Below are 25052 nucleotides of genomic sequence, written 5' to 3'. Positions count from 1 at the left end.
AAGCAGCATGGGAATATGTGCATAAGTCATCTATTTCAATCAGCCATCGTCTAATCCACGTACTGTGTAGCTCTGTATAGATAAGGCTGGCGAGGAAATCTCAGAACAGGGATTCAAATCGGGGAAGTGTGTGGTGATAAGGAAGGCCGGTACATGTGCCCGCCGGAAATTTCGCCACTCGAAAGTCGAAAAGTCAAGAGCGGGCCTTTGCAGGCAACAAGGGTTTGACTAGTCGCAACAATGCTCTCTCCTTTCCTCCAGATGAGCGAGGCTGTCAGCCAACTGCGGCACAATAGGGTGGCGCGTAGGTCACGTAACCAAAACGCTCGTCACCCCGCCCCGACACTCCATTGGCTCTTGGGTTTAATCGCGCACCAGACACCGGTGAGCTCGAAGTGGCATAAATTTCGCGCCTTGCAGTGCTTGCAGCAGACGACGGAGGACCCAGGAGCAGACGACTGTCAACAGAGTATTTTTTTCTGTGAGACTGTAAGAGAGACAGAAGATTCAATAGCCGATTCTTGAGCATGATGGACCACGTCTACCAAACCCGTTCGCTGGGAGTTGGGAGCGAAGGAATTCCGGACCAGTACGCGGACGGAAGAGCTGCTAAGGTGTGGGAACTCTACATCGGAGAACGCGAGAAGCGCACGGATCACTACAAAAAGTTCCTCTCTAACAAACTACGAGAGCTCGGGTGTCATCACATTCTCGATGTCGCATGTGGTACAGGGTAGGTATATACCTATTTGTAGCTCGTTTACCGCTTATATTTTCATATTTTCATATCTGGATTTGGTCTGTTGCGCTTATTGCTCTGCATCGCCGCGCAGCTGAGGAAAATTGTCTGTATTTCTGAAAGATCGTTCAGTCTTATACGGGCAAAATCACGGACTCAGGCCCGCCGCCTAAGTACTAAACTATTGTACACCAGCAACCAGAAGCTGTGTTAATGTCCTATTTCTGTGCTGTTTTATTTACTGTTATTCTTCTAACTACACCTTGTAAATCGTAGATATAGGGTGCCATTTATCGTGCAGCTATCTCTCCTTATATATAATGCCCAAAATTCGTGACCCTTATAAGGTAAATAAATGAAGGGAAATATACTATTTCATACAAGCTGTACGACCAAGGCAGTATAATCACTTGCATCATGAAGCATCGCCCCGCACCAGGCTCTAACTCGCCTTCACGGGATAGTTATTGTAGAGTTCGTCGACTGTCCTTATGCGACGCAAAGACACCGAAGAATTGTGTATAGACGGTGAAAACGGTTTCCGCACTGTTTATGGCTTTGGCTACAGGATACGTGATCCGACGGAGTTATCCAGCATGTTGATTTTGGTAAGGTTGCTGCTAAAGGCTTTAGGAAGCATCGAGTTTAAGTGTAGATTTATTTACGAAAATTTCGGATACTGAATAGCATGAGGCTAGTTTTCAATTGAAATGCAAGACAGGTTTTTATAGGCAGAGCCTTTGCCAAGCCTCCATATTCTTGTGGCAAGGAGGTTTCTTTCCCTTTTTTTTCCTCAGCGATAATATTTGCTTTGCGAATGTTTGCAGAGAATATACACTCTCGCCCAGCAAATTGCAAAGTTGCTTTCTTGAATAGTTAGCCGTTATTTTAATAGTATTCGCCAATTTTCTTGTGATGTACTTTATTAGTCGGCGGAGTCTCAGTGAAGCGCAGTTTTGCTCATGAGGTGCTCCTGCTTACACCTAAATTTGCTGTTTTCTATGTCATGCACATTTACACGATGATCAAGGAACTGTTCCAAGGGGGCATTTGTCGGAAATATTAGGGGATGTGTGTGCATGGTCAGTGAACTTGCGGAGGTGCACGGGCGTGGTGTCAAGTGGTTGTGTGCATAAATGGTGTAAAGGGCCTTTGAAGCTGTAAGGTTCTCTGAATACGGTGCGAGTCACAAAATAGTACATGACAGCATGTGCTTATACTATCTGGTGTGATTGTTAAAATGTAAATAACATGAACGGGTTTAGGAGACAGGGAAATTGAAGGAACGCTCACGTGGTTGTACGGGAGATTGTTCAGTTAGGTAATAATGTCAGCGAAAGCAAATGAACGGTTCCTGTGTTTTACAGGAAACAGGGAAACAACTAATATTGGAAAACGTTACACGCATTGTTCTCTGCCCGCCTGAGATTGAACGTCACTTTATGAGCATCAGCATTTGTATACAGGGTGTTCCAGCTAACTTTAGCCAGAGTTTAAAAACATGTCCATGCACTCTGAGAAACCGCGACCAAATGCACGTTGCTGACAATTGTATGAATTAAGTCACCCTATTATTTTGCATTCTGTTTAATTGTATGATTAGCCAAAATCATTTAACCAACTTCTGAAGCAACGAAGCTAGGCAAAAATTGCAATTAGAAAGTTGTAGAGCGGTTTGAAAAATTACTGTATAAAGAGTTTCTAACTTTCTATCCCTTAAGCATTAGTTCCCCCCCCCCCCCCCCCTTACTGCAGATGCCCGTTAAATTAAAAAAATATACCACGTGACGTGCCCGCTTGCGCGCCATGATTGCAACGCTCGGAAACGTTGCGTGTACAAACGGACATAGCATTTAGCAGGGTGTGCTGCCGCTTAAAAAGTGACAGGGCAGCGACGCAGGGGTTGACTCTGATGTACGCCAGCAACCGTTATCGCTCGCGCTACGATAAGGGCCGGTCTCTCGCCTTTGAAGCGGCAGCTCGCACTGCTAAATGGTGTGGTTGTTTGTACGTGGATTGTTTGGAAGCACTGCAATCACGACGTGCAAATGGGCATGTCACGTGCTTTTTTTGTTTGTATTTCGCAGGCACCCGCAGTAAGCGGAAAAAAGCTAATACTAAATACATAGAAATGTTAGAAACTATTTTAACGGACGTTTTTCAAACCGCTGTAGAAATTTCTTATTTCCAATTTTTTTACCTAACTTCGTTCCTTCAGAAGTTGGTTAATTAATCTGGACAAATTTTGCAAATAAACAGAACAAGAAAAACGGCTTCGTCTTAGAGTGCATCGGCATGTTTTTAATCTATCGCTAGACTTTGCCGGGATACCCTGCATATTGCTCTACACAAGATTGTGAATACTACTAGCCGAGAATATCTGTTCAGTAATATTGAAATTGTATGAATAAACGCCACAAATAAGGTCATGTACAACGCACCACCTGATCTTTACTATGGAAAAGCAAAATCGGCAAAATTTGCATGCGCCCTATCGCGCGCTGCAAGTAAACTAAGAAGTGCGCGTTTCCTGCATGCGATAAGAGACCCGTATAATAAATAGCTGGGTGATAAAGGCGATCACACAAATAAGGTACAAGGGAGGACACGAGACAGCTGCTTATCTTTACAACTGATGTTTATTGGATGACATGACAGTGAATACAAATGTGTTAGTTAATTTGAGTTTAATGGCAGAAAAGCGCATAAGGCCATGCTGCGCGAGTCACTCATATATATATATATATATATATATATATATATATGTGTGTGTGTGTGTGTGTGTGTGTGTGTGTGTGTGTGTGTGTGTGTGTGTGTGTGTGTGTGTGTGTGTGTGTGTGTGTGTGTGTGTGTGTGCGTGCGTGCGTGCGTGCGTGCGTGCGTGCGTGCGTGCGTGCGTGCGTGCGTGCGTGCGTGCGTGCGTGTGTGCGTGCGTGTGTGCGTGCGTGTGTGCGTGCGTGTGTGCGTGCGTGTGTATGTGCGTGTGTGTGTGTGTGTGTGTGTGCGTGTGTGTGTGCGTGTGTGTGTGCGTGTGTGTGTGTGTGTGTGTGTGTGTGTGTGTGTGTGTGTGTGTGTGTGTGTGTGTGTGTGTGTGTGTGTGCACGTAGGTATACCGTGTCATTGTGTATGACACACCGCTTGTACTTTTCTCTGAATCGCAGCGTTGACTCCGTGCTGCTGCTGGAACAGGGCTTCAAGGTCACAAGCGTGGACGCCAGTGACCGCATGCTGAAGTATGCGCTCAAGATACGCTGGAACCGCAGGAATGAGAAGGTCTTCAATGACTGGGGTAAGCCTCGGTGGGTGCTCGGTGCACGCGTAGTAAGATGCGTTCAATCTGGCAGGCCCTGCCCGACGTTCTCGTGTATTACACGCAGTCAGTTGAGCACCGGGCCTAAGATCGACAGAACCGAGGTTCGAGTCATCGATCGATGCGCCTACTTGTGTTTATTCATGTCCATCTCTACGATTTAGTACCGCATACACACACGTAGCTGTCGTACAACAAGCTTTAAGAAAAACCTACTATATGCGGATAAAACCAGCTGTTTCTTACCAGCAACTTCAATCTCTCTAGTTTGTTTGTTCCTCTGATGATTTGTAACGATTAAGTGACATTTTAGTAAGAGTAGTTACACCGATATCTAAGCACTAGCTTTTTAGAACACATTCGAAAGCATCGACTTCCATTCTGTGCTCGCGCTTTGTCTTGCATTGTTCTCGCCGCGTTTCAAACAAAGCCCGCGAAATGCGGAAATTTGGTGACGCGGGTAGCCGCTTGCGCATCTTAGCAATTGGTGCTTGGTCGTCGTGCGAAAGCACGCGCTCTTTGCGTCCCCGCCTTTGCATCGACTGCGAAAGTCCGACCATGCACCAGGAAAACGGGCGAAAGGGCCAGACTATAAGCTATTCACTTTAAAACGACCTACGCGTATCCTGAATATATATACATATATGATCGACAAAATCCTAGAAACGTTTGGGAAGAAGAACGCACGTCGAAAATGAGTGTTGAACCTAAGAAAAATGTGGAATTTCTTTTTCAGCTATATTTTGCGACGTTCGAAAACCGCTAGTTGATTTCTCGTGGTATGATCCCGTGCCTACTTCTATCTGCGGCGTCATTAGATAAAGAACATCCGCTGATATCATGCCATCCGCTGATATCATGCCATTCACACCAGCCATACACGGCTGGTGTGAATGTGTAGCGTGCTGTTATTGGTCTACAAATGGCCATCGGCGTTCACTGGATGCTTCCAACGAAGCAACCACTACACCAGCACTCGCCCAGACAACGATGAAGTGGGACAAATTTGGATCGAGTCAGTTGATTACAGCTCTGAGGCTGGCTAAAGTGAAAGACTGGGCTGGTTGGTATGATATTTGATAGCATCATCTTGGTCATAGTACATTATATATTTGATAAAACGAAAGGAGATAGATAGATAGATAGATAGATAGATAGATAGATAGATAGATAGATAGATAGATAGATAGATAGATAGATAGATAGATAGATAGATAGATAGATAGATAGATAGATATGGGTAGACTGAGTAACGTGATAAAATGACGAACAAACCAATTGTTCGATGGCGTGATGTCTCACTTAAGCTCGAGCTTGAAAAAAGAAACTAATGAAATTAAATGTCGAGTGCATTTGCAATCAGTACAAAGTAAGAAAAACAATATAAAAAATAAAATTTAATTCACAATATTTCTTTCCGGCAAGGTTGCAAGGAAAAAGAAATTCCGCACAGCGCATGACCTTAGAGAGGTTTAGCACACTGCAGACTGCGCGAACTGCGACGCTGGCCGCAACATTTTAGGACTCTTCTGTCGCTGAAAGCTTTTGTTGCAATGGTGCACTTTGCACCGTGTATATGATTTTGAAGGATTTTCGGCAGCGACTTTGTAATTAGGAGCGCATGCTTCAACCTCTCTTTTATTTTTATTTTTTTCATTTTTAAGGAGGACACAAGTGCAGTACAAGCCCGTTCTGATTGACAAGAACCCGTTTACGCCCTGAATCTGCGCTTTCGATATTCTGGTGTCCATTTAAGCTAGTGCTTTTGCGGTACACTAAAGCTCTCCATTGGCAAGGCAACGTAGACGCCAGAACATGGCGTCGCCAGCTGTCCACCTGACACTTAGTTTCATGCAGAAATCAATAACTACTCGTGCGAACTCCTCGAAAAGCCCGAAGTCTTTTTGAGAAGCTGAAACACCAACATTTCTTAGGAGAATGCCTGTAAATACTGTAAAATGCTAGAGACCACGTCATTTCGTTGTACCGCACGGGTTGTTTGCGTCACCTATTCTCAAACTGTGCACTGGAGAATGAACAGAGGCCTAAGCGGGCATTTGCGATTTGTAACCGCGAACTGAAATTTGGAGTGTTTGGTAAACAGATGCGTCGTGGCGTCTCTTGCGTGTTCTGTTGGGCACCCAGTACACCAAACCATGGACTGCCCACGGGAAGATTGTGCGTCACGTGTGTAGAAACTCTCGTTCAGTGCACACGCACGCACACAGTATATATATTGACACGTGTACTTATCTTTATCGGGCGACCACGTTTCGCCGCTTAACAACTGTAATCGCACAGCGACGGACGCGGCTGCATGTATCCGACGTTTCTGGAAAGTTATCGATGATTCTACCCGGCTGTCTGTTGTCGCCGAACCTTATGTTATCTGATTTCATCGCCTGACGCGAATGGCGTAGAACATTGTGGAATACGCGCGGGTCCCAGCGATTAGTCTGGAACATTCGACGACTCCTGTATAAAAGCCGACGCGCTTGACCCGCTGAGCAGATTTTCGACGATCGCCGAGCGTGTTCGCCGCTATCGTTGCGCTATAAGTGTAGCCTGTTTTGTGGGCACAGGTTCGCCCAATAAAAGTTAGTTTTGTCGTTCACAGTACTGCTACTGTGTTATTCAACGTCACGACCACGTGACAATATATATATATATATATATATATATATATATATATATATATATATATATATATATAGATACTGTGTTTCAGCGCACACTTTCAACAATCTTTCAAAGGTCTCTGTGGCAGATATAACAATTATAGTTCATAAGCTGGTCTAGTCGAAGCGGCGGACACTACTTGCACAAAAAATTGAGGTGAAAAATCGACTATTTCGTAAACATTCACTAAATTAGCTTTTTAACTAATCACATTATGCCACCATATTGCAATTTAAGAATTCTAGCGGTGGAGTTCACAAGGCCGATCCACTTAGAACGAATTTGCAAGATGACTCCAGTTTCGAGATATAAATTCCAGAAGTTTACGAAGAAATGCATTCGCTTTCCATTTGATTTGTTCACAATACGTCGTTTCATGCACTGAAGCTCACAGGTAACTGGAACGCCAATGCATTTCTCCGCAAAGTTCGGGAATTTATATCTCGAAACTGGTGTCGTCCAGAGAATTCGTTCCAAGTGGATCCGCCTTGCGAAGACCACAGCTAGAATTTGTATTCCAATAGATGAAGCGCGAATAGGGACGGCACACAAGAAGGAATACAGACAGGACAAGGCGCTTCCTGCCTCTGTATTGCTGGGCACACAAGAAGGAATACGGACAGGAAGCGCCTTGACCTGTCTGTATTCCTTCTTGTGTGCCCTCACTATTGGCGCTTCACCCATTGAAAGCTATGCACCAACTAGCCCCACAACGTGTTTTCCTAGACTTTGTAAATTGCAATATTGGTCATAAGAGAACTAGCTAAAATTCATTGGTGCATTCTTGTTAGTAGATTTTGCATGTGAATTTTTTGTGCAAGTTGTGTCCGCCGCTTCGAGTAGACCGGCCGATGGGCTAGAATTCGGCTATCTATCCCAGGCAACCTCTAAAACATTTTGAATGTGCTCGCTGGAACACCCTGTATATATATATATATATATATATATATATATATATATATATATATATATATATATATATATATATATATAGGTGGTGCCCGTATATATATATATATATATACATATATATATGTACAGAACGTGTAACGATTACACGCGTGTCTGCGCGGCGCTGCAGTGATCGAGGAGGCCAACTGGCTGACGCTTCCCGACGACCTGGTGAAGCCGTCGTCGGGCGGCTTCGACGCCGTCATCTGCCTCGGCAACTCGTTCAGCCACCTGCCGGACTCGCGCGACGCTCCCGGAAGCACGCACCGACGCGCCATCGCCAACTTCCGCGAGATGCTCAAGCCCGGCGGCTACTTGGTCATCGACCACCGCAACTACGACCACATCCTCGACCACGGCACTACGCCCACGCACAGCATCTACTACAACGTGAGCATCGGTGCATTCGCTGTCAATTACGGAGTAAAGAGCGTACCGCCCGATCCGCGCGGCAAATGGTCACTGACACGATTTTTTGTGCTATTCACTTTCCTTGCGTGATAGGAAGGTCTTAGACCTCGAAACCCTATAGAAGAGATGGCTAGACGCATCAGAGCGCTGTTAATATTCAGATGTAATCGCTTATCTACAGCCAGTCTCGTTTCCCGGGAGGATACTGTGTCGTGACATCACTGCATGGTATGTGGTTATATGGGAACAGGTCATGGCGACGTTTCGACACTCGCTCCGGTTCGCTCAGTCGTGCGCTATGCTTCGCTCCTCACGAGTACCGGCAGACGAGGAGACCGGGCCCTGCATGTTGTCGTTTTTTAATACTCTATCGAATAACCCTGGACCCAATAATTCCGTTATGTAGCCCCGCTTGAGGAGCGTCACAAATAATTACTCGCGTCGCCCCTTAATACGAAGGGATTGCTAGGTGAGGTAGTTGGTAATGCATTGTAAGAACAACCTTAGAGCGCTATACACACAAGACGTAAAAAGTACAACAAACCCACGCGCTACCTTAAAATTAGTTTAATTTGTGCAAGGCGCGATTTACGGTCGCTTTATATTGACACGCGTACTTTATATTGACACGCTGACAATTTGAAGTTATCGCTCAGCGCAAGACGAGCCTTCATGATTTGGAACTTACTCGAATATTATCCTTGATTGTATGTGTTGTGTATGCTCTCGCCGAACCTCGTGTAATGAGATTGCATACGTGACGGGAGTAGTATTGTACTTTCTGGGAGGTATGCGAGCACCATCCATTACGCTGGATCCTTCCACGAGTCGTGCGTAAAAAACGACGCGCTTGAGCCGTACAATCGAATTTGGACAATCGCCGCCTGTACTCGCCGCCATCGTTGTGCTTGGGTGTTGTTTTGAGGACACAAGTTCGCCCAGTGAAGAGTTAGTTGCGTGACTCGCAGTTAATCGGTGCCATCGTCGTTCTTTTCAGCGTCACTACAAAGTAATAATCTCGTGCACTTTGAGGGATAAGTGCGAAAGAAGTCATGGCACATCTGTTAACACTAGGAAAATGGCACAGGCCCTGCGCTTACAGTGCGTGTGCCTAAGTGCACATGAGGGGTAAGCTCAAATGCTGTCAGTTTCTGTTCTGATCGTTCATCGCCAGTCTTCAAAAGGGTGTAAAAAGAGGTGCAAACTTGTACTTAACTCGCCCTTGTTATTTTGTCCTCACTATAAAGAAAGATGTTTAAGCCCGTTCGAGCGCATCTTTGTCCCATGATAACAATCAGCATCAGCTTCGCTTGCGTTTGCTTCCTTGGAAACTCTCCGCTCGCTGAGTTTCTGTCAAGAATGCTATTCCCCACTTATAATACGCATGCCGTTCGTGACTTGGAAGTACCGAGTGCTAAGTTTTAAAGAAAGGAAAGGCAGGAGAGATAGATTAAACGTTTCTTTTTCAGAACGCTGCCGCCCTAAGACCATTCGAACAATATGACTCTGAATGGTTAAAATGCGTTCTCACTGCAGAGTGACCACATCAAGGACATCCAGACCTCGGTTCTGTACGTGGACAGAAAGCCCTCTATGGTCATCTTGGATTACGTCATGGATGTATCCTCGTTGAAGAGCAAGTTCGACTGCACAGACAGCGAGTACAGCAAGAAAGGGCGGCTGTCTGGAGAGCCGATAAAGTAAGTATAGATAACATAGGTGCATTCATATGTGCCTATGTTATCGTGATAGCTGTGCTACGAGTGTGTGTCATTTGAACTACTGCAATCAGAGGCCGAAAACAGCATTGTGGAAATACTAATATGCTCCGAGGACAAGTGGAGAGGGAGAAAAAAAAGCAGGGGGGTGGGCGGTAGAGGTAGTCAATTGTTACACCGCACTACGCAAGACTAGAATAATCCGCCCGCCCCGAAATGCTGACAACAGAGAGAGAGAGAGAGAGGTCTTTAAACCTGAAAAAAAAAAAATACCTGAGCGACGCTATACGGTAAAGTCAACAAGTCTAGCGCTCAGATCGCGTCTTTTAATTGTAGCGGGAATAAAAAAAAATAGTTGTCACATTGACTGAAACGAGCATGTTTATAGCCGATAAACAAGCCATTGCATCTTTAGCGCGTTCCGAAAGTGTTGCTAAAGTGACATGTAATGCAACCAATCTGCGCACCTTCACGTAACCAAACCACTGCGCAAGGAGAGCGATTTTGCATGTATACAGTTCTGTTGCCCCAAATTTATGTTATGCGCCTATGGTAACGTTAATTTTGTGAGAGAGCAATTTATTTCGAACTAGCGCGTGTTGAAAAGAGACGCTTCTGTCGTGCACATGAATGGAGTGGTGCCCGTGCATGAACTCATCTATGCCCGCTTGATATGGCGGGGATAGACTTGACGTCTGCAAGTTTATCTTGCAGATTAAGCTGTGTTGCGGCACGGCTTCAACGAAGCTGCAATAATACCGAAAATCAAGATATGTGGACACATTCACATTTGCACAGAGCGGTATGCTGACGAGTAAATGAAGTGATACTTGAGCATCAGGTCAGGGCAAGTGCTTGAATGCGTGACAATCTACAGCTTCATTACTATGGCCCAAAGTCTGTTGACAAAAGTTGCTGTGCAGGAAAAAGTTCAAGCACGTCATGCAGAAATATGATTCTACGTAAAAAATAATTAACGCTCCTTACAGCAAAGGCAAACATCTCCTTAAATCTTCCATCAAGATGGGTGCAATGCAAATCGCCTTCCAAGTGCCCTTTCAAAGGCATATCCTCTACTCGCATAATAGAGGTGCGTGAATAATGTCGATAGCAGTTTTTTTTTTTCTGAGTGTTGCATCCTTTGCAGTTGATCAAGTGTGAAGCTTCTTTCATTCATGCAGACTGTGATACTTGGCTTTGCAAACAATTTTACTCGTTTCAGCAACTTCCGGCTGTCGTACTATCCGCACAGGCTGTCGGACATTACCAAACTCCTCGAAGATTTCTTCGGCAAAGAGGCCCAGCATGAGATCTATGGGGACTTCAAACCACTGAGCACAGATTATGTACCAGCCTTTTACATCCACATAATTCAGAAAGTCTGATTTGTGGCTAAGGAATGCTGAAGATTCACTGACTACACTTAATCAGTGGAGTGTGCATGCACTGTTAATTGCTATTATATAGCAAATCCTATTACCTTTTTTTTTTTTAATCTACACATAAATGTGAATAAAATTGAGCCAATGTAGTGTCGTTTACTATTTCTTTGACAGTAAAAGCCTAACGTTTAAAAGCTTGTAAAGCCAAAATCAGGATCTCGGATCAAAAACCTTCCAATGTTACTACACAGAGTGCAGTACTTTGGAAATAGTACACCGTTCCATATATAAATCCACGTGTTAAATACGTACAATTGGTAGCAAAAGTTCGTAGACCACGGGATATAAGAAAAAAAAGACATGTATTTCAGCAGTCTGTATTTGAAGCCAGGTCTTTGGATTTCCAACTTCTACTGGGACATGCAAACACATCGCTGTACGGTTTTGCTGACTACAGTCACAGACTGCTGAGAATAGGTTGCGCGAACACTTACAGAATAGAGTAGCACACAGTGAGCAAAGATAATACAGTGTTCTGTGCGTGGACAGTTTGCGAAAGGCTTATCTCCGTGTTTGGGCTTGTGATAATGCACGTGTAGGAGATTTTTAAGAGTGCTTTATCTCTGGACAAGTGCAGAGAGCCTTTTGGAGGGACTGTTCAAGCAACTGTATCATCACTCATGCTTTAGTGTCCTTTGCGTCTAAACACCACTTCCTTGCTAAAATGATAATGGGAACATTCTGAAACACACTACCAAATGGTGCAAGGCATCCAGCTGATGCTTGTTGAATGAAAAAAAAATCTGAAATTATGGCTACGCTGAACGCATATTTTTCTGAGGACTGAGACACCACCATTATGGTTTTGACTTTCAGGATACCTCTGGCCTCTCGCTGTTTTAAAAGGCCATAAAAGAAAATATGGGCTCAGATTTGAAAGTTTCGATCTCACCGCCACCCACTGTACAGAAAGCAGAAATATCTAAACATGGATTTTGCATAACATAGACAGCCTGGAGTAGCACCAGCTCCTATGTGCATTGATGTGTTGTAAAACAGAAGATAATAAAAAAAACATAGAAGTTTGGCTAGACTTCCGAAAAACTCGTGGACAACGAGACGCGCATTAGTGGAGAACCTCAGGTTAATTCTGGCGATATGGAGCTTCTTAACGTGCCCCCAAAAGCCGGTACACGTGAGTGACCTTGGATTCCATCCAAACTCCTAAGAATGTGGCCACAGAAGCAGGGAGTCAAACCTGCCCTCTTGTGCTCACTGGCAGAACGCCATCGACAGTGCAGCTGGTCAGAATAAAGTACGGAATATGTGGCAGGTAAATGCAAATATTCGTAAGGGTGCTAGTTGGAACCCCCTATTATTATCAGCTTTTATCTAATTTCAGCTATGTCTAGGATTTCGTGACATCGAACTTTATTTGGATGTGAATCAATGTAGGCTGGTGAAGTTTTTCACATCTGACATTCATCCGACAGTGCATTTTGAAAATACTTATGGTGGAGCTTAGTTGCACCATTACTCTGCACATTCATGCATTTAATGGTCAGACAGCTAGAAAAGTGGACCGAGCACCAGCAAGCAACATTCTAATTTATTATCACTGACAAACTGAACTCCGAGCCCTTTGAGCTGACTGTTTGTCCAGAAGACAAGCTCGCAATTTAGCCATAGCCCAGAGGCATGAGACGCTCTTAGAAGCTGGTATTTGGGCGCTTGTTGAGCATACTGCAACTCGCACAGGAGACCATACGTCAACGAAGTGAAACAGACAGAGGGTACTCTGACAGAATAGACACACATCTCTGGTTTATATCACAATTTTTTGTTATTAGACCAGCAGCGTTGATACCTTCTGTTGTCCGACGGTGAGAAAAATACCTGCGACCGTAACAATGTAAATGTGCCCAAAGATGCTGCTAACCAGGAGGAATCAATTTCAACAACGAGATTGCCACTGGAGAATCGCGTCACCGACCGGTCTAAGGTAGGCCACAACTGGAAAACACGTAAATTCATCCCATGCGCGCTCTGTCAAATATAATTCAGAAGAAAACTTGTTCACGGAGTGGGAACGAGACCTTATAACCACTGCTCCTACTTTCGAACAGCGTCGTGTGTCCACTTCCTGTCACCTTTATCGGCAGCGATCCTCAGCTCGTCACGTTGGTCCGGCGAAGGCTCCTTCGCGCGGTCATCAGAAGACATCGGCAATTTGCCGCAACTGCCTACCGGGCGGCTGTCTTCCTTGGGCATTCTACCAGAATCGCTCTTCGCCTCCTCTCTCCTCCAACTAACTAGGGCGCTCAGGAGCATCTTCTTGAGGAAGTTCTTTTTGGTCGGCCGGATGGATGGATGCGAGGCTTATGCCAACCGTAGGCGCCGTGGTCTTGCGCCCGCTCGGTGCCGCGTTTTGTTTCCCGGAGTAGCTCCTCCCTGGCGAGACGCGTAAGCTCTTTGTCGGTGAGTGACATCTAGCAAAAGAAGCACGCGGCTAGCAGCGGCAGCACCAGTTTAGCACGTGGCGACGATAAACAGGTGCGATTTGAAAAGCGGCACATCGACTTTCAGAGAAACGCCAGAGCGGCCCGAAAAATCGCGAGCGGTACTCTTCCTTGCAGCAGCCTCCAAGTTTGTGCGAGATCGCTTGAATAACCAGCAGCTCACACACTGTAATCCTACCACATGTTCGACGAGTAACCCCACACAACATCAAACTGACATCGATTCAGTCGAACCAGCATACCTCGAAGTGGCCATATCCATTACAACCTGGTCGTTCACGTAGGGCGCCAGGTAACCCAAGATTCGAATCAGTTCGGTTTCGAACGTAAAGACTCCAGTTTGGGAAGCATTATCGAATGTTTCACGCGTGCGTGAGTAAGTGGCCCATTTGGTCAAAAACACAAAACGCACCAAATTACGCTCAGTACTTTGGTGCGGTGTTAGCTACAAAGCGTGAGTGCATCGCAAGGCGGTCGAGCGTTGGAGGTTACACAGAGCGCTATAGTAGCTGTTACAGGCAAGCTATCGTATTGAATAAAAAAAAAAAACTCTTTTTCTTCTTTCGTGGTTGGAGACAGCGGAAACGTAAAGGAAATGGATGGGAAAACCAAAACCCGCCACCATTTCACCCTGTGAAAGTGGACGTACATGGAAGCTGGGGCGGACGTTAGACAAGTACGAAGACGTGACACAAGCGCCACATCCACTTGCGACGTGCAGTGTTCAGCGATTGAAACGCGAGACTCAGAAAACATGGCGGCCGGCACTTTTCTGCGCCACCGTTGGACGATGGGGACATTGAGGTGATGCACATTTTTGTCGCATGAAAACGTCAGTGATTTTGATGCATCGTGATGCAATTGGGCCAACCTCAGTGATCACCCAGCGCTCGCCGGTGGCCCAATTCTCAACGGCCGCCATACTGTCCAAGTATCGCGTTTCAATCGCTGAGCGCTGCACAACACGCCCGCACGCACACGTGCGGAAGTGCAGCATATGTCCTCATTATTTTAGGCAGTCCTCCAATGGCAAGTGCTTTATTGAACTAAAAATGTTTAAAAGTAAATTGCGTCAGAAAATGCATAAAGCGCTGCTTGTACACAAGCTGCAGGCATAATAGCCACGAATTGTTATTAGTATGCGCGCGAAAACATGCATCTATTACGCGAAAACTGAAACACAAGCCCCTTTCTCTGCTGCCGTGTTTTGGGAGAGCATGCCATGAAAAAACCCGATGACCTAGCGGCTAGCAACTTGGCTGTTAAAGTGCTGCAGTTCCTGCGTCGCAAAAACTTTGACGAACTTGTCCATCGGCTTTTGTTACGGTTCCTCATTACACCTTTTAGCACAAATACGACGAGTGAAAATGCATCCTTTTCTCCTGCCTTCTTTCTCTTTTGGAGCGTATTGTGTGTGCATCAGACGTGCTCACCACTAACAAAATTGGGACAGGGTGTTCTTTAGCTTCACAAAAAAATATAAAACGCTGTGGCAGGTATCACATTTCTAAACCTTATAAATTACTTCATGATGTGGCCAGTACTACAAGAACTGAAGACGCCTAATTGAATAAATAACTAAGCTAATAAACTTAGGCACATATTTCAATCTGCAAATTGTTGTTAGTAAGTATGCAAAGCATATCGACTTAGAACAAATTTTGAGGTTGGTAAGAGTTTCGACATAAGCGTGATGAAACTTTTCGTAAAAAGTTACAGAAACGTCTTATTTTGTGAACGCGGGTTACGCGCAAGCGTATGGGTGCAATTCCCTTTTCGTGCATCGCGCGAAGAATGTATTAAAAATATTTTAATTGTGTATAAGTGCGGAGGTTCTTTAAAGGTTATTATGTATCTTGTATCTCTTGTGTCCGTTTTTGATTCTTATAAATTGCAAAGTGCAATTAGCAAAAGATTGTAAAGCACTGTAAATAAGTGCAGTTGTTATAATTTCGAGCAATTTGGCAATGTACTCATAAGACTATTCATTTTCCGCCTCTCTTTCTTTCATATGTGGGGTCTCCCGGGCATAACAAGCCCGCGCGTTTTGCTAGACTTGTTGAGCTCTTGCCCGGCGCTTGGCGACGACGTAGGGGTCGTTCGACTCGCGTTCGGTCTGCCGCCGCTTGCATCGCTGCTCTGTCCTTGCTCGGCGCTAAGACTCTCGATCATGAGACGAAGCCGGTACGTCTGTAGTGCACAGAAAACCCGCAGTAAATGCCAAAGGAGGTCAATGAGGTAAACCCAGCGTGCCTCCGCCCACCCTCCTCCTCCATGACGCTTCGCCTCGTTCCTACTTCCCCGCTTCGTTCAACGCCACACAGATCTTCTACGTGGCGTTGCTTCGCCGCACTCTCAGCGCACTCCTTCGTAGTTTCTCCGGATCCCGATTCTCCTCTCCACCTCCAGGCGCCTTCCTGCTGCGGCGCTCGCTTCCCTCATGGCAACACATACAATCTTGGCGATTTCACAGACATGAGGTTGTGCGTGAAAAAAAGAAATACTGGGACAGCTCCGCACTTATGTGTTCTTAATGCGAAAGTCTTAATGGCTAATTGAACGTCGCTGAGCGGCCCTCCGATTTATGGACTTCTCATGGGCAAGCGAGTGCGTTGAAACGCTTGGCGCGGTTTGAGTTGGCCTTACCGAGGCGCAGTTACAACGCAGGCGAGAGCTTGCTCGGATAAGGAACGCGTGGGTAACACAGATTTTCGAGAGCGAGAGCGAGGGTGATGTGGCGTCGCGGCGAAGCGCCCTCCCCTAACGCAACACCTGGCGCGCTAAGGCTGCAACAGATTGTCCCTCTTGCTCGCTCTGCTTTGTCGAGGCGCGCTCGTACCGTGGCGTCACAGTCGATGGGAACTACGTCGAGGCACGCCCTGACGTGGCCTCGTGGCCAATGGGAATTTAGGTTCTGCAGCAGACCCAAGACGCCGGAGTTTTTGCTAAATGACCCGTTTGGCGCTTTCGCATCGAACGTGTCTAACAAATGTTCCGTTCATATGACGATAACGATGTTTAAAGGTGATACAACAGAGGTGTCAGGGCATCTCTTTTCTTTTACTAAGCTTGATGGTGAAACTTGGTGTGAACGTATGAAGAAACGACGCCTGAGGAGCCGGAGTGATTAAAATGTATTGTACTCGTGAAACGTCTGCCGACTGTTTCTTCGTTTAACGTCGTGTGCTGCACTTTTGAGAGCTATTCGCCGACACATCTTTTGCGCCGGCACATAAGTGAACGCGAAAAGCACCTTCTCAAGGTAGCAGCGCTCTTGCTCGTATCTGTAGATAGCAGCGGTGGAAGCTACAGTGCTTAGTTTCGCTCTTTTTTGCGTGCGAAATTCAACAACGCTTCATTTTCATGGTATTTTAGGCAACGATCAAAAATGTTTCTTATGCACGCAAACACAACGAAATATTTGAGAAACCAAGTTATACTGTAGCGAAGACTGAATAAAGTAAACGGAACTACAGTTTTTTGGCCAAACATACCGTATACAGGTGCATACTGAAAGACGAACTGTTCTGCATACAGCTGCTGCAAACGTAGTCTTCCTTTCCGACAAAATATAAGTATTTGCAGATTCATGAACCTCATTTTGAGCGAGTGCAGTATAGTATATAAAAGTCTTACTACGTGGTGAAAGTTTGTTGCACCGGTACATTACACAACACGAGTTCTAGGTCGGTGACGAGCTTACGCAGTACATTTTCTATGCGAAGTCGCTCGAATACAGTAGCACTCCAACGATAGCCTCCGAATGCATTAGGAGGCGAGAAAGTAGGTAAACGGTTGTTCTTGCTGGTGTTCCACAACTTTCGTCATAGGTCCAGAAATATTGAGCACGACATAAGTTGACGAACACGCGATAGCATCATCAGGCTGCACTTCTGGGGAGGGGCACTGCTGTACCGTGTTGCTTAACGTTGCATTAGCCGGTAGTTGAGAAAGTTGCATGAATTCTTTACTTCGAAGTTCAGGCATTCAAAGTTGGAACGTGAAATGTGCTCCTTACTCGTTATGGGCTATTCCTTTGCCAACCGCATAATCTGAGGGTAATGTTGCGTTCATCCCGAAACCTAAAGAGAATCTTCTCTTTTTGTACTAATTTCAGGTTAGCGTGACCGACAACTATTTCAAGAGGCGATGTAGCTGTGTTCATGTCGTTTAGTCTGACTATGTCTTTGATTACTATTTTAAAGAAAGGGAGGCACACTTTCTAAAATGTGCATACTTTTCTTCGCAGACAATGAACGCGGACATTGCTGAACACTGATGCAAATGCAATTGTAAATTGTGTTAAGGTCTGGAAGTAATGCAAGGGGGTCACTCTTTTCTTTGAGGCAACAATGTTGCAATCAAGGCAATATGTTGATAAAACAGGGACGAAATACTGCTGCCTAGTTTCTAATTAACGTGAAAGACATACCAGCGTAATATTTTAAGCTTACTTGAGAGACTTATAGCACGTCTGAAATATTTGCTCACGCTGAACTGAACCAGCTATGTAGATTTATTACCCAATTTATGCACCATGGCGGCTGATATTGTTTTTGATTTTCTGCAGAGTAGTTGAATTCTTAAGATATTTTTTTGCCCATTTAAACAGTTACTCTGAAATATTTGCTCTTAGTAGCCCAGCCTCTCAACACATTTTTATGCTTGTGCAAAGTACTTAGTGTGATTAGAGTCATGGGAGGCTGACATATTTTCATTTCTTCAGTGACGTGACATCGCAGCTGAAGCCACAGACGTGTTTACATTCGAAGATTTCCTGAAGATCTTATTGTTCATCTCACAGAAAAGTAGATACAAATGGTGGTACTAATAAGCGTCATTTATGGACGAATTTTATGCCTGTCTCGTCGCTATCGGAACTCAACTGGGTACCCAATCTTTGTGGTGAGTCTACTTATGCCGACGCATCGACGGCATGTGTGTGGGCCGCCGGCAGGGGCCATGGTATTGGGCGCCACTCTTGCGCTGGAGCCGTGTAAGTAAGATGCAAGTACGGGAGAGTGAAATGTTTCAGTGGGTAAAATATGTAGACAGTGTTCTTGTGCATTTTATGTAAATATGGAATGCGTTGGTGCAGGTAATAAATATTCGACACATCTTCTTGCTATGAGTGTTCTGAATAAGGTGTTGAGAGTAGCGTTGCTGAATGCAAATGCTATGCGGATTCGTACGACGTCCTTTCGAGTATGTGTTCGTGATCAGGATGGGGAGAGGCTGTTTTTCTCACTTTTTTTTAATCATTTATGAGGTTCTTGAATATTCGACTCTGATTCCTGTGTTGCATTAGGCCGCTTCCGCAGGTTGTTCGGGGTTATGGACTACAGGGCTAAACCATGAGCTTTTGACGCAGATAGGTACCCAAAACGCGAACTTAGAAACAGTGAAGCATTTGCTGAGTTACTAGTCTCCATGTTACAGTACCGTCTTCGTGGTTACAACTTGGCGATAATTAGATGACTATGCTTCCAAAGAGGATAGCATCCGAGACCTTTCTATTGTGCGTCTGTGATGTATAAAGGTAACATGTGCTGCTGCTTTTCATAAAATTTGCTAGCCTATGTGATTGCCTGTTTTGGACGACGAATGGTTAAGCATTCATGCGGCTTATGTTAATTTTTGGTGTCTCCTCCCGCATCTACTTTTCTACGGAGAGAGCGAGACATATTTAGGCAGGTTAACCTCTTTGGATAAGCGGGAACCTTTCATAGTTTCTGTGGTAACGTTCTGGAAACTTGCACAAGCATTTTATAGCCATAAATTACATGGACACTCCAAGCGTACGTCTGTCGTCGGCGTTGGCGTCGTCGTCGGCGTCACCGTAAAGTTCCGTTAAGGGCGATAACACCATCACCCCGCGCCCTACGCTGTATGTGCGAGTGAAAGGGTGCGAGGGGAGCCGACGATCGCCCCTTGATATCGCTCGCGCGAAAGCGACGAATGCGAAGAGGAAGCGCGCCATCTTCTCTAGCGTGCGAGGCACCCAAGGAGGTTTAAAGAAATAAGGGGGAGTGGCAGCCCCCCTAGTTTTTTTACCAGCACAGTTGAAGGCAGATCTTGCCTATACTTCTACTCTGAAAGAGGACCGCGGTAGCTGAAACTTCTAGCAGCTAACGTACTTTTGGTCTGTTATTGGAGATGCTAGGGGTATTTAGAAAGAAAAGTTCGCAGTTATTGCCTGAAGCGTTACCTTTGGCTGCGCATTGATATCATGACGCGCCATAAAATTAAAGAAAATCATTTAGGCTGTCTTCTGAAACTAGTGGCAGAAAGAAAGGCGTCCAACGATGTCTGTACGGCAAAATTGAACATCCAAAATTGCACGGAGAACGAGGCAAGAGAGCTCTTAATATATTCGCCGATATTTGCTAAGGTTACTTCTTGCCTATGGTAAGATGGCGGCGGCTTAGCTTCACTTTTAAGGCGCGATCACCAGTCCGGTAATCTTTCTTATACCTCCTTAGAAGCACCCAACGTTGCAAGGCGCCTGGGAGAGGCAGGGGGCGGGGCGGCGTTCTCTCCGGCTGCAACATCGGCTGCGCGCGGTCGTATTTTGAGAGCTATCTGCATAGAGGGTAGAGTCTAAGTACATCGGCGGCTCGGAGCTTTGTGCGTGCTGTGTATCCTCGGCACTCGTTTTGCGCTAAAGCGATAGACAGCACTAATGTCACTTCGCTCGCTGCTGCTTCGTTTCCTCACGCCAGTGTTTTGACAACGAGTGTTCGCAGTAATCGAGCATGAAGTGTTGATCTTTGCGGTGCGTGCTGACACCATGCTTATTAATTTAGTTAGCAAGCGACTGTATACAAGGTGATATGGCTGATGAAAGTACCATCCTTACTTTGTATGGCTGTCTGCTAAATCGCTATCGCAACCGAGGTTTAGCCTTTTGGGCGAAACTGTCTTCTTTCTTTATTTTGCCGGCGACAAGACGTCCGTGGGGAAGATTCATGAAGTAGGAAGGTTGCAAGAATGTTTAGGTGGTGTCAACAACGTACATTATGTCAGGTAGAAGTTATGATTTAGAATGTCTGTCTTCGTCTATGAAAAATTCAGGGCTTTCTTGCTTTACAAGGTCCATTATTTATGTCATGGGCATGATTTTATTATCGCACGAATATCCATGGCAGGGCGGTAAAACCAGTCGGGAAATGTGGCGAGGGCTCTGCCCTAGGCATGTCCACATTTGCGCTACATGGGATAGTGACCGAGGATCTGCAAATGCCCGAGGTCTGCACGAAGCTTGTGCCGAAAGTGTTGACGGAAGATCAGAAAGAACGTCAAGTTTCGCGCTGTCAAGAATTCTTGGATTTGATTCAAACTGACCCGGACTTTCTTTACTCTGTCGTAACCGGAGACGAATTTTGGATGTTCGAATACGACCCAGAATCAAAAACGCAGAGCAGACAGTGGAACACAATATTATCCTCCCGCCCCAAGAAAGCCCGAATGAGCAAGACTTTCATAAAAACGATACTCACTGTCTTCTTTGACGCCCCAGGAATAGCCCATTTTGAGTTTGTATCGCTTGCAGAAACTGTCAACTCAGCCTTTTACCTGGAGGTGTTCAAGAGATTGAAACGCTTGGTCACGCGCGTGAGGGCTGACGTCAAAGACGCGGTCAAGCTCCACCATGACCATGCCCCCAGCCACACGTCCTTCATTGTTACCTTCTTCTTGGCCCAGAGCAACAGCCTGGTGTTCCTCCATCCCCCTTACAGTCCCGACTTGGCTCCGTGCGAGTTTTTTTTTGTTTTTTTGTTTCCCCGACTGAAGAGACCGCTAAAAGGAAAGCATTGGGAGAACGTGGAAAACATGCAAAAGCATGCTACAGCGTTTCGGAGAGACATTCCTGTCGAGGACTTTCAGGTGCCTTCAAGGCATGGCAGACACGTCAACGCAAGTGTATTGATGCAGGACGAGAGTATTTTGAAGGAATTCACCCATTTGTACAGATCCGGTCTACAAATTTATTTTTCCCGAAAAATGCGCATTACTTTCATAATGGACCCTGTATACTGATTTATTTCATCCCCAACACTTTATTTGCGGATCCTTTACATGGCACGGAAATTAACAGCGGAACACACACAAGGACGAAGGAAAAGAAGAAGACGACACTGCCACTTCGTCCTTGTCTGTTTTGCAATGCTACTTTCCGAAACATGAATCACCACCAACACGCCGAACTTTCTCTTCTAGTACTTTACATGAAAGTTTTTATGTTCAGTCAAATATCTTGACATTAGCTATGTCGACACACGATTATTGAATGAGAGAATGAAGGTATGCAAAATGTGCCGAATGATTCAGCAAACGACTCACTTTTTTGTGACGACATCATTGCTTTGTTGTCGGCTCTCGCAGCACAAAACAAGCATTTTTAATACAGCCGATGTGCCTATCATTCCCCATCGTTCACGGCTAGAATTTTAGAATGGATCGGCTAGGATTTTCGACAACACCGTGACGTAACGGCTAGCAATTTGCGAAAAACAAGTTGTTTCGTATTCTAAAAAAATTTTTTTTGCATCTTGGTGTCTCGATATCATCTATTAGATTACTTCAGTTTATTTTCGCTCATTGCTGGGGGTAGTAGTATGACGAGCATCGCCAGGAAAAAAAGCCTTGCAAGTCGGGACATATAGGGGCGATGTTTAAATGGCAAGCTAAATATTTCTTCCACATAGGATCCCTATTGAAAGGCCAGCAGATGTCATTTTGACGGTAGTTGGAATTCGCCGGATCTCTGCGAGCAGTTCGACAATAACATAGTTGCGAGTGCGCGAGCACTAGCGTAAGATTAATATTTTCTTTGATTGCTGCCTTGTACTTCTTTTATTGAGGCAGTGGGGCCTCACGATGTTTTATAAAACTGAAGCTTTGCTCCTAGCCCTTGGTGTAAAAGTATCCCTAATTATAACTTGGTTATAACCAGTCATGGAATGATGGCGTCGTTCCTGAGCGGTGGAAGTCCAGCCGCTTGATACCACTCCTGAAGCCTGGAAAGTCGCCACTTGACCTAGCGTCCTACCGACCCATTGCGCTGTCCAGCTGTGTTGGGAAGGTCATGGAAAGAATGATTCTCACCCGCCTAGAATGGTATCTTGAGCGCCACAACGTATACCCCGATGCCATGGCTGGTTTTAGAAGAGGCCGTTCCTCTATTGACAACGTCATCGACCTAGTCTCGTCTGTACAACAGGAAAAACACCACAAGCGTATATCGGTTGCACTATTCCTCGACGTGAAAAGCGCCTATGATAATGTAACGCATGAAGCCATCCTTGATGCCCTGGAAAATAATGGAATAGGTGGACGCATGTTTCGGTGGATTCGGAGCTATCTATTCAAAAGATCCTTCTTTGTGCACAGTGCAGATGGCCGAACTGCTGACCATTACACTTACCGTGGCGTCCCTCAGGGTGGGGTTCTTAGCCCCACTTTGTTCAACCTTGCAATCCTTGGCCTTGCCGACGTTCTACCACATACAGTAAACCTTTCTATATATGCTGACGACATATGCATATGGGCCTCGGCAGTTACACGTCTCCAGGTGCGTGCACGGCTCCAAAAAGCAGTGACCCTAACATCATCGTACCTGCGTGCGCAAGGCCTCAGCATTTCGACCGAGAAGTGCGCCTTAGTCGCCTTTACCCACAAGCCCATGACCTGGTACCCCATTTCTATTGACCACCAACCAATTTCCTACGCAAAAACTCACCGATTCCTAGGCGTTATTATAGACAGAGACCTTTCATGGAGCCCCCACATCACATATTTGAAGAAGAGGCTTACTTCTATCTCCCACATACTAAGGTTTCTCGCCGGTAAAACGTGGGGCACATCCGTGGCATCTATGCTTCAACTATACAGGACGCTCTTCCTGGGATACTTGCGATACAGCACACCAGTGCTGTCCAATGCTAACAAAACTAACATCCATGTCCTACAGAGCATTCAAGGCCAAGCCCTTCGAACATGTCTGGGGCTACCTCGAAATGCTTCAACCGTGGCAACAATTGCCACCGCGAGAGACCACCCAATAAGGACCTATATAGATATCGACGCGCTCCGGGTGCATGTTCGCCATATATCCCGAGTCCCTGACCACCATCTCGCTCGATTGCCTGAGAAAAGACCCAGGGCAGCGTTCTCCAGATCAATTGCGGCTAACCGGCACTCTTTGTCTTTGAGGCACTCACCCGCAACAAGAACACCATCCCCTATGTGGTGCTTGAAGAAGCCTCCTGTGTACCTTGCTGTTCCAGGAATAGTGAAGAAAGCTAGCCTGACCACCGCGGCTCTCAAGCAGATCACACTGGAACTTCTGCATTGTTCATACTCTAACCGAATTCATGTTTACACGGATGGTTCCGTCTCGGAAAATTCTACGGGCGCCGTTGTTCTACCATCTCAATCGGTCGTCATCAAGTTTACGACATCACACGTAACGACATCTACAGGCTCTGAACTGGCCGCTCTTCGCGCTGCTGTCGAATACATTGAAAAAGAACCGCCCAACAAATGGGCAATATTTTGTGACTCGAAAGCAGCCCTCCAGAGCTTGAGAAGTTTACGACGTGGCAATTATGAACAGCTGGTGTCACAAATCCACGAAACCTGCCATTGCGCTTCTGAAAGAGGACATAATATCATATTTCAGTGGCTGCCGGGACATTGTGGCATCGTTGGTAATCACCTCGCCGATGACGCTGCCCGACGTGCCCAGGCTGGCTCACCGACACTCCTTATACCTTTATCCAGAGTCGACGCTGCAAGAGAGCTTCGCAGTCTCGCTCGTACAATCACGTTAGGTTGCTGGCATACACCTCAGAACTCTAAGTGTCGTTTACACAGCCTCGACCCATCACTGAAACTTACATTACCAGCGAACCTTCCACGACGTGACGCAACACTGCTGTGTCGGCTGTGGGTAGGAGTAGCATTCACCAACTCCTACAGCTATCGTATTGGAATGGCGGATTCACCAATGTGCGCGAAGTGCAAGTGTGAAGAGACCATCAGTCACCTTCTGTGCCACTGTTCTCGCTTCGATAATCAACGCGAGACTCTCCAGTGTGCCTTAAATAGACTGGATGACAGGCCATTTACGGAAGCGAAGATCTTGGGGGCCTGGCCTCATAGTTCAAGGCCCAGAAAGCAGTTCGAGCGCTTTTTCGCTACCTGAGGGAAACAGACTTGAGTGCCAGACTGTAGACATCCTATACCTAAGTTCTCTCTCTCCCTCTTTCACTCCCCATTCCCCTCCCCACGTGTAGGGTAGCAAACTGAACTCAGTCTAGTTAACCTCCCTGCCTTTCT

General features: G+C 45.8%; 1 protein-coding gene across 1 annotated transcript; it reads left to right on the top strand.

Annotated features, from left to right (window-relative positions):
• The first annotated feature begins 312 nt into the window (after positions 1 to 312).
• Positions 313 to 11339, top strand: Gnmt (Glycine N-methyltransferase). Its single transcript, XM_050181157.3, has 5 exons — positions 313 to 733; positions 3901 to 4028; positions 7810 to 8069; positions 9627 to 9790; positions 11031 to 11339. Exons 1-5 carry the CDS (start codon positions 528 to 530, stop codon positions 11191 to 11193), a joined length of 921 nt encoding a protein of 306 aa, XP_050037114.2. The 5' UTR covers positions 313 to 527; the 3' UTR covers positions 11194 to 11339.
• The last annotated feature ends 13713 nt before the right edge of the window (positions 11340 to 25052 follow it).

This window comes from Dermacentor andersoni, chromosome 7, assembly GCF_023375885.2.
Source record: "Dermacentor andersoni chromosome 7, qqDerAnde1_hic_scaffold, whole genome shotgun sequence".
NCBI classification, from domain to species: domain Eukaryota; kingdom Metazoa; phylum Arthropoda; class Arachnida; order Ixodida; family Ixodidae; genus Dermacentor; species Dermacentor andersoni.
The sequence above is the reverse complement of the archived record's forward strand: the minus strand, read 5'-3'. Positions and strand labels throughout refer to the sequence as shown.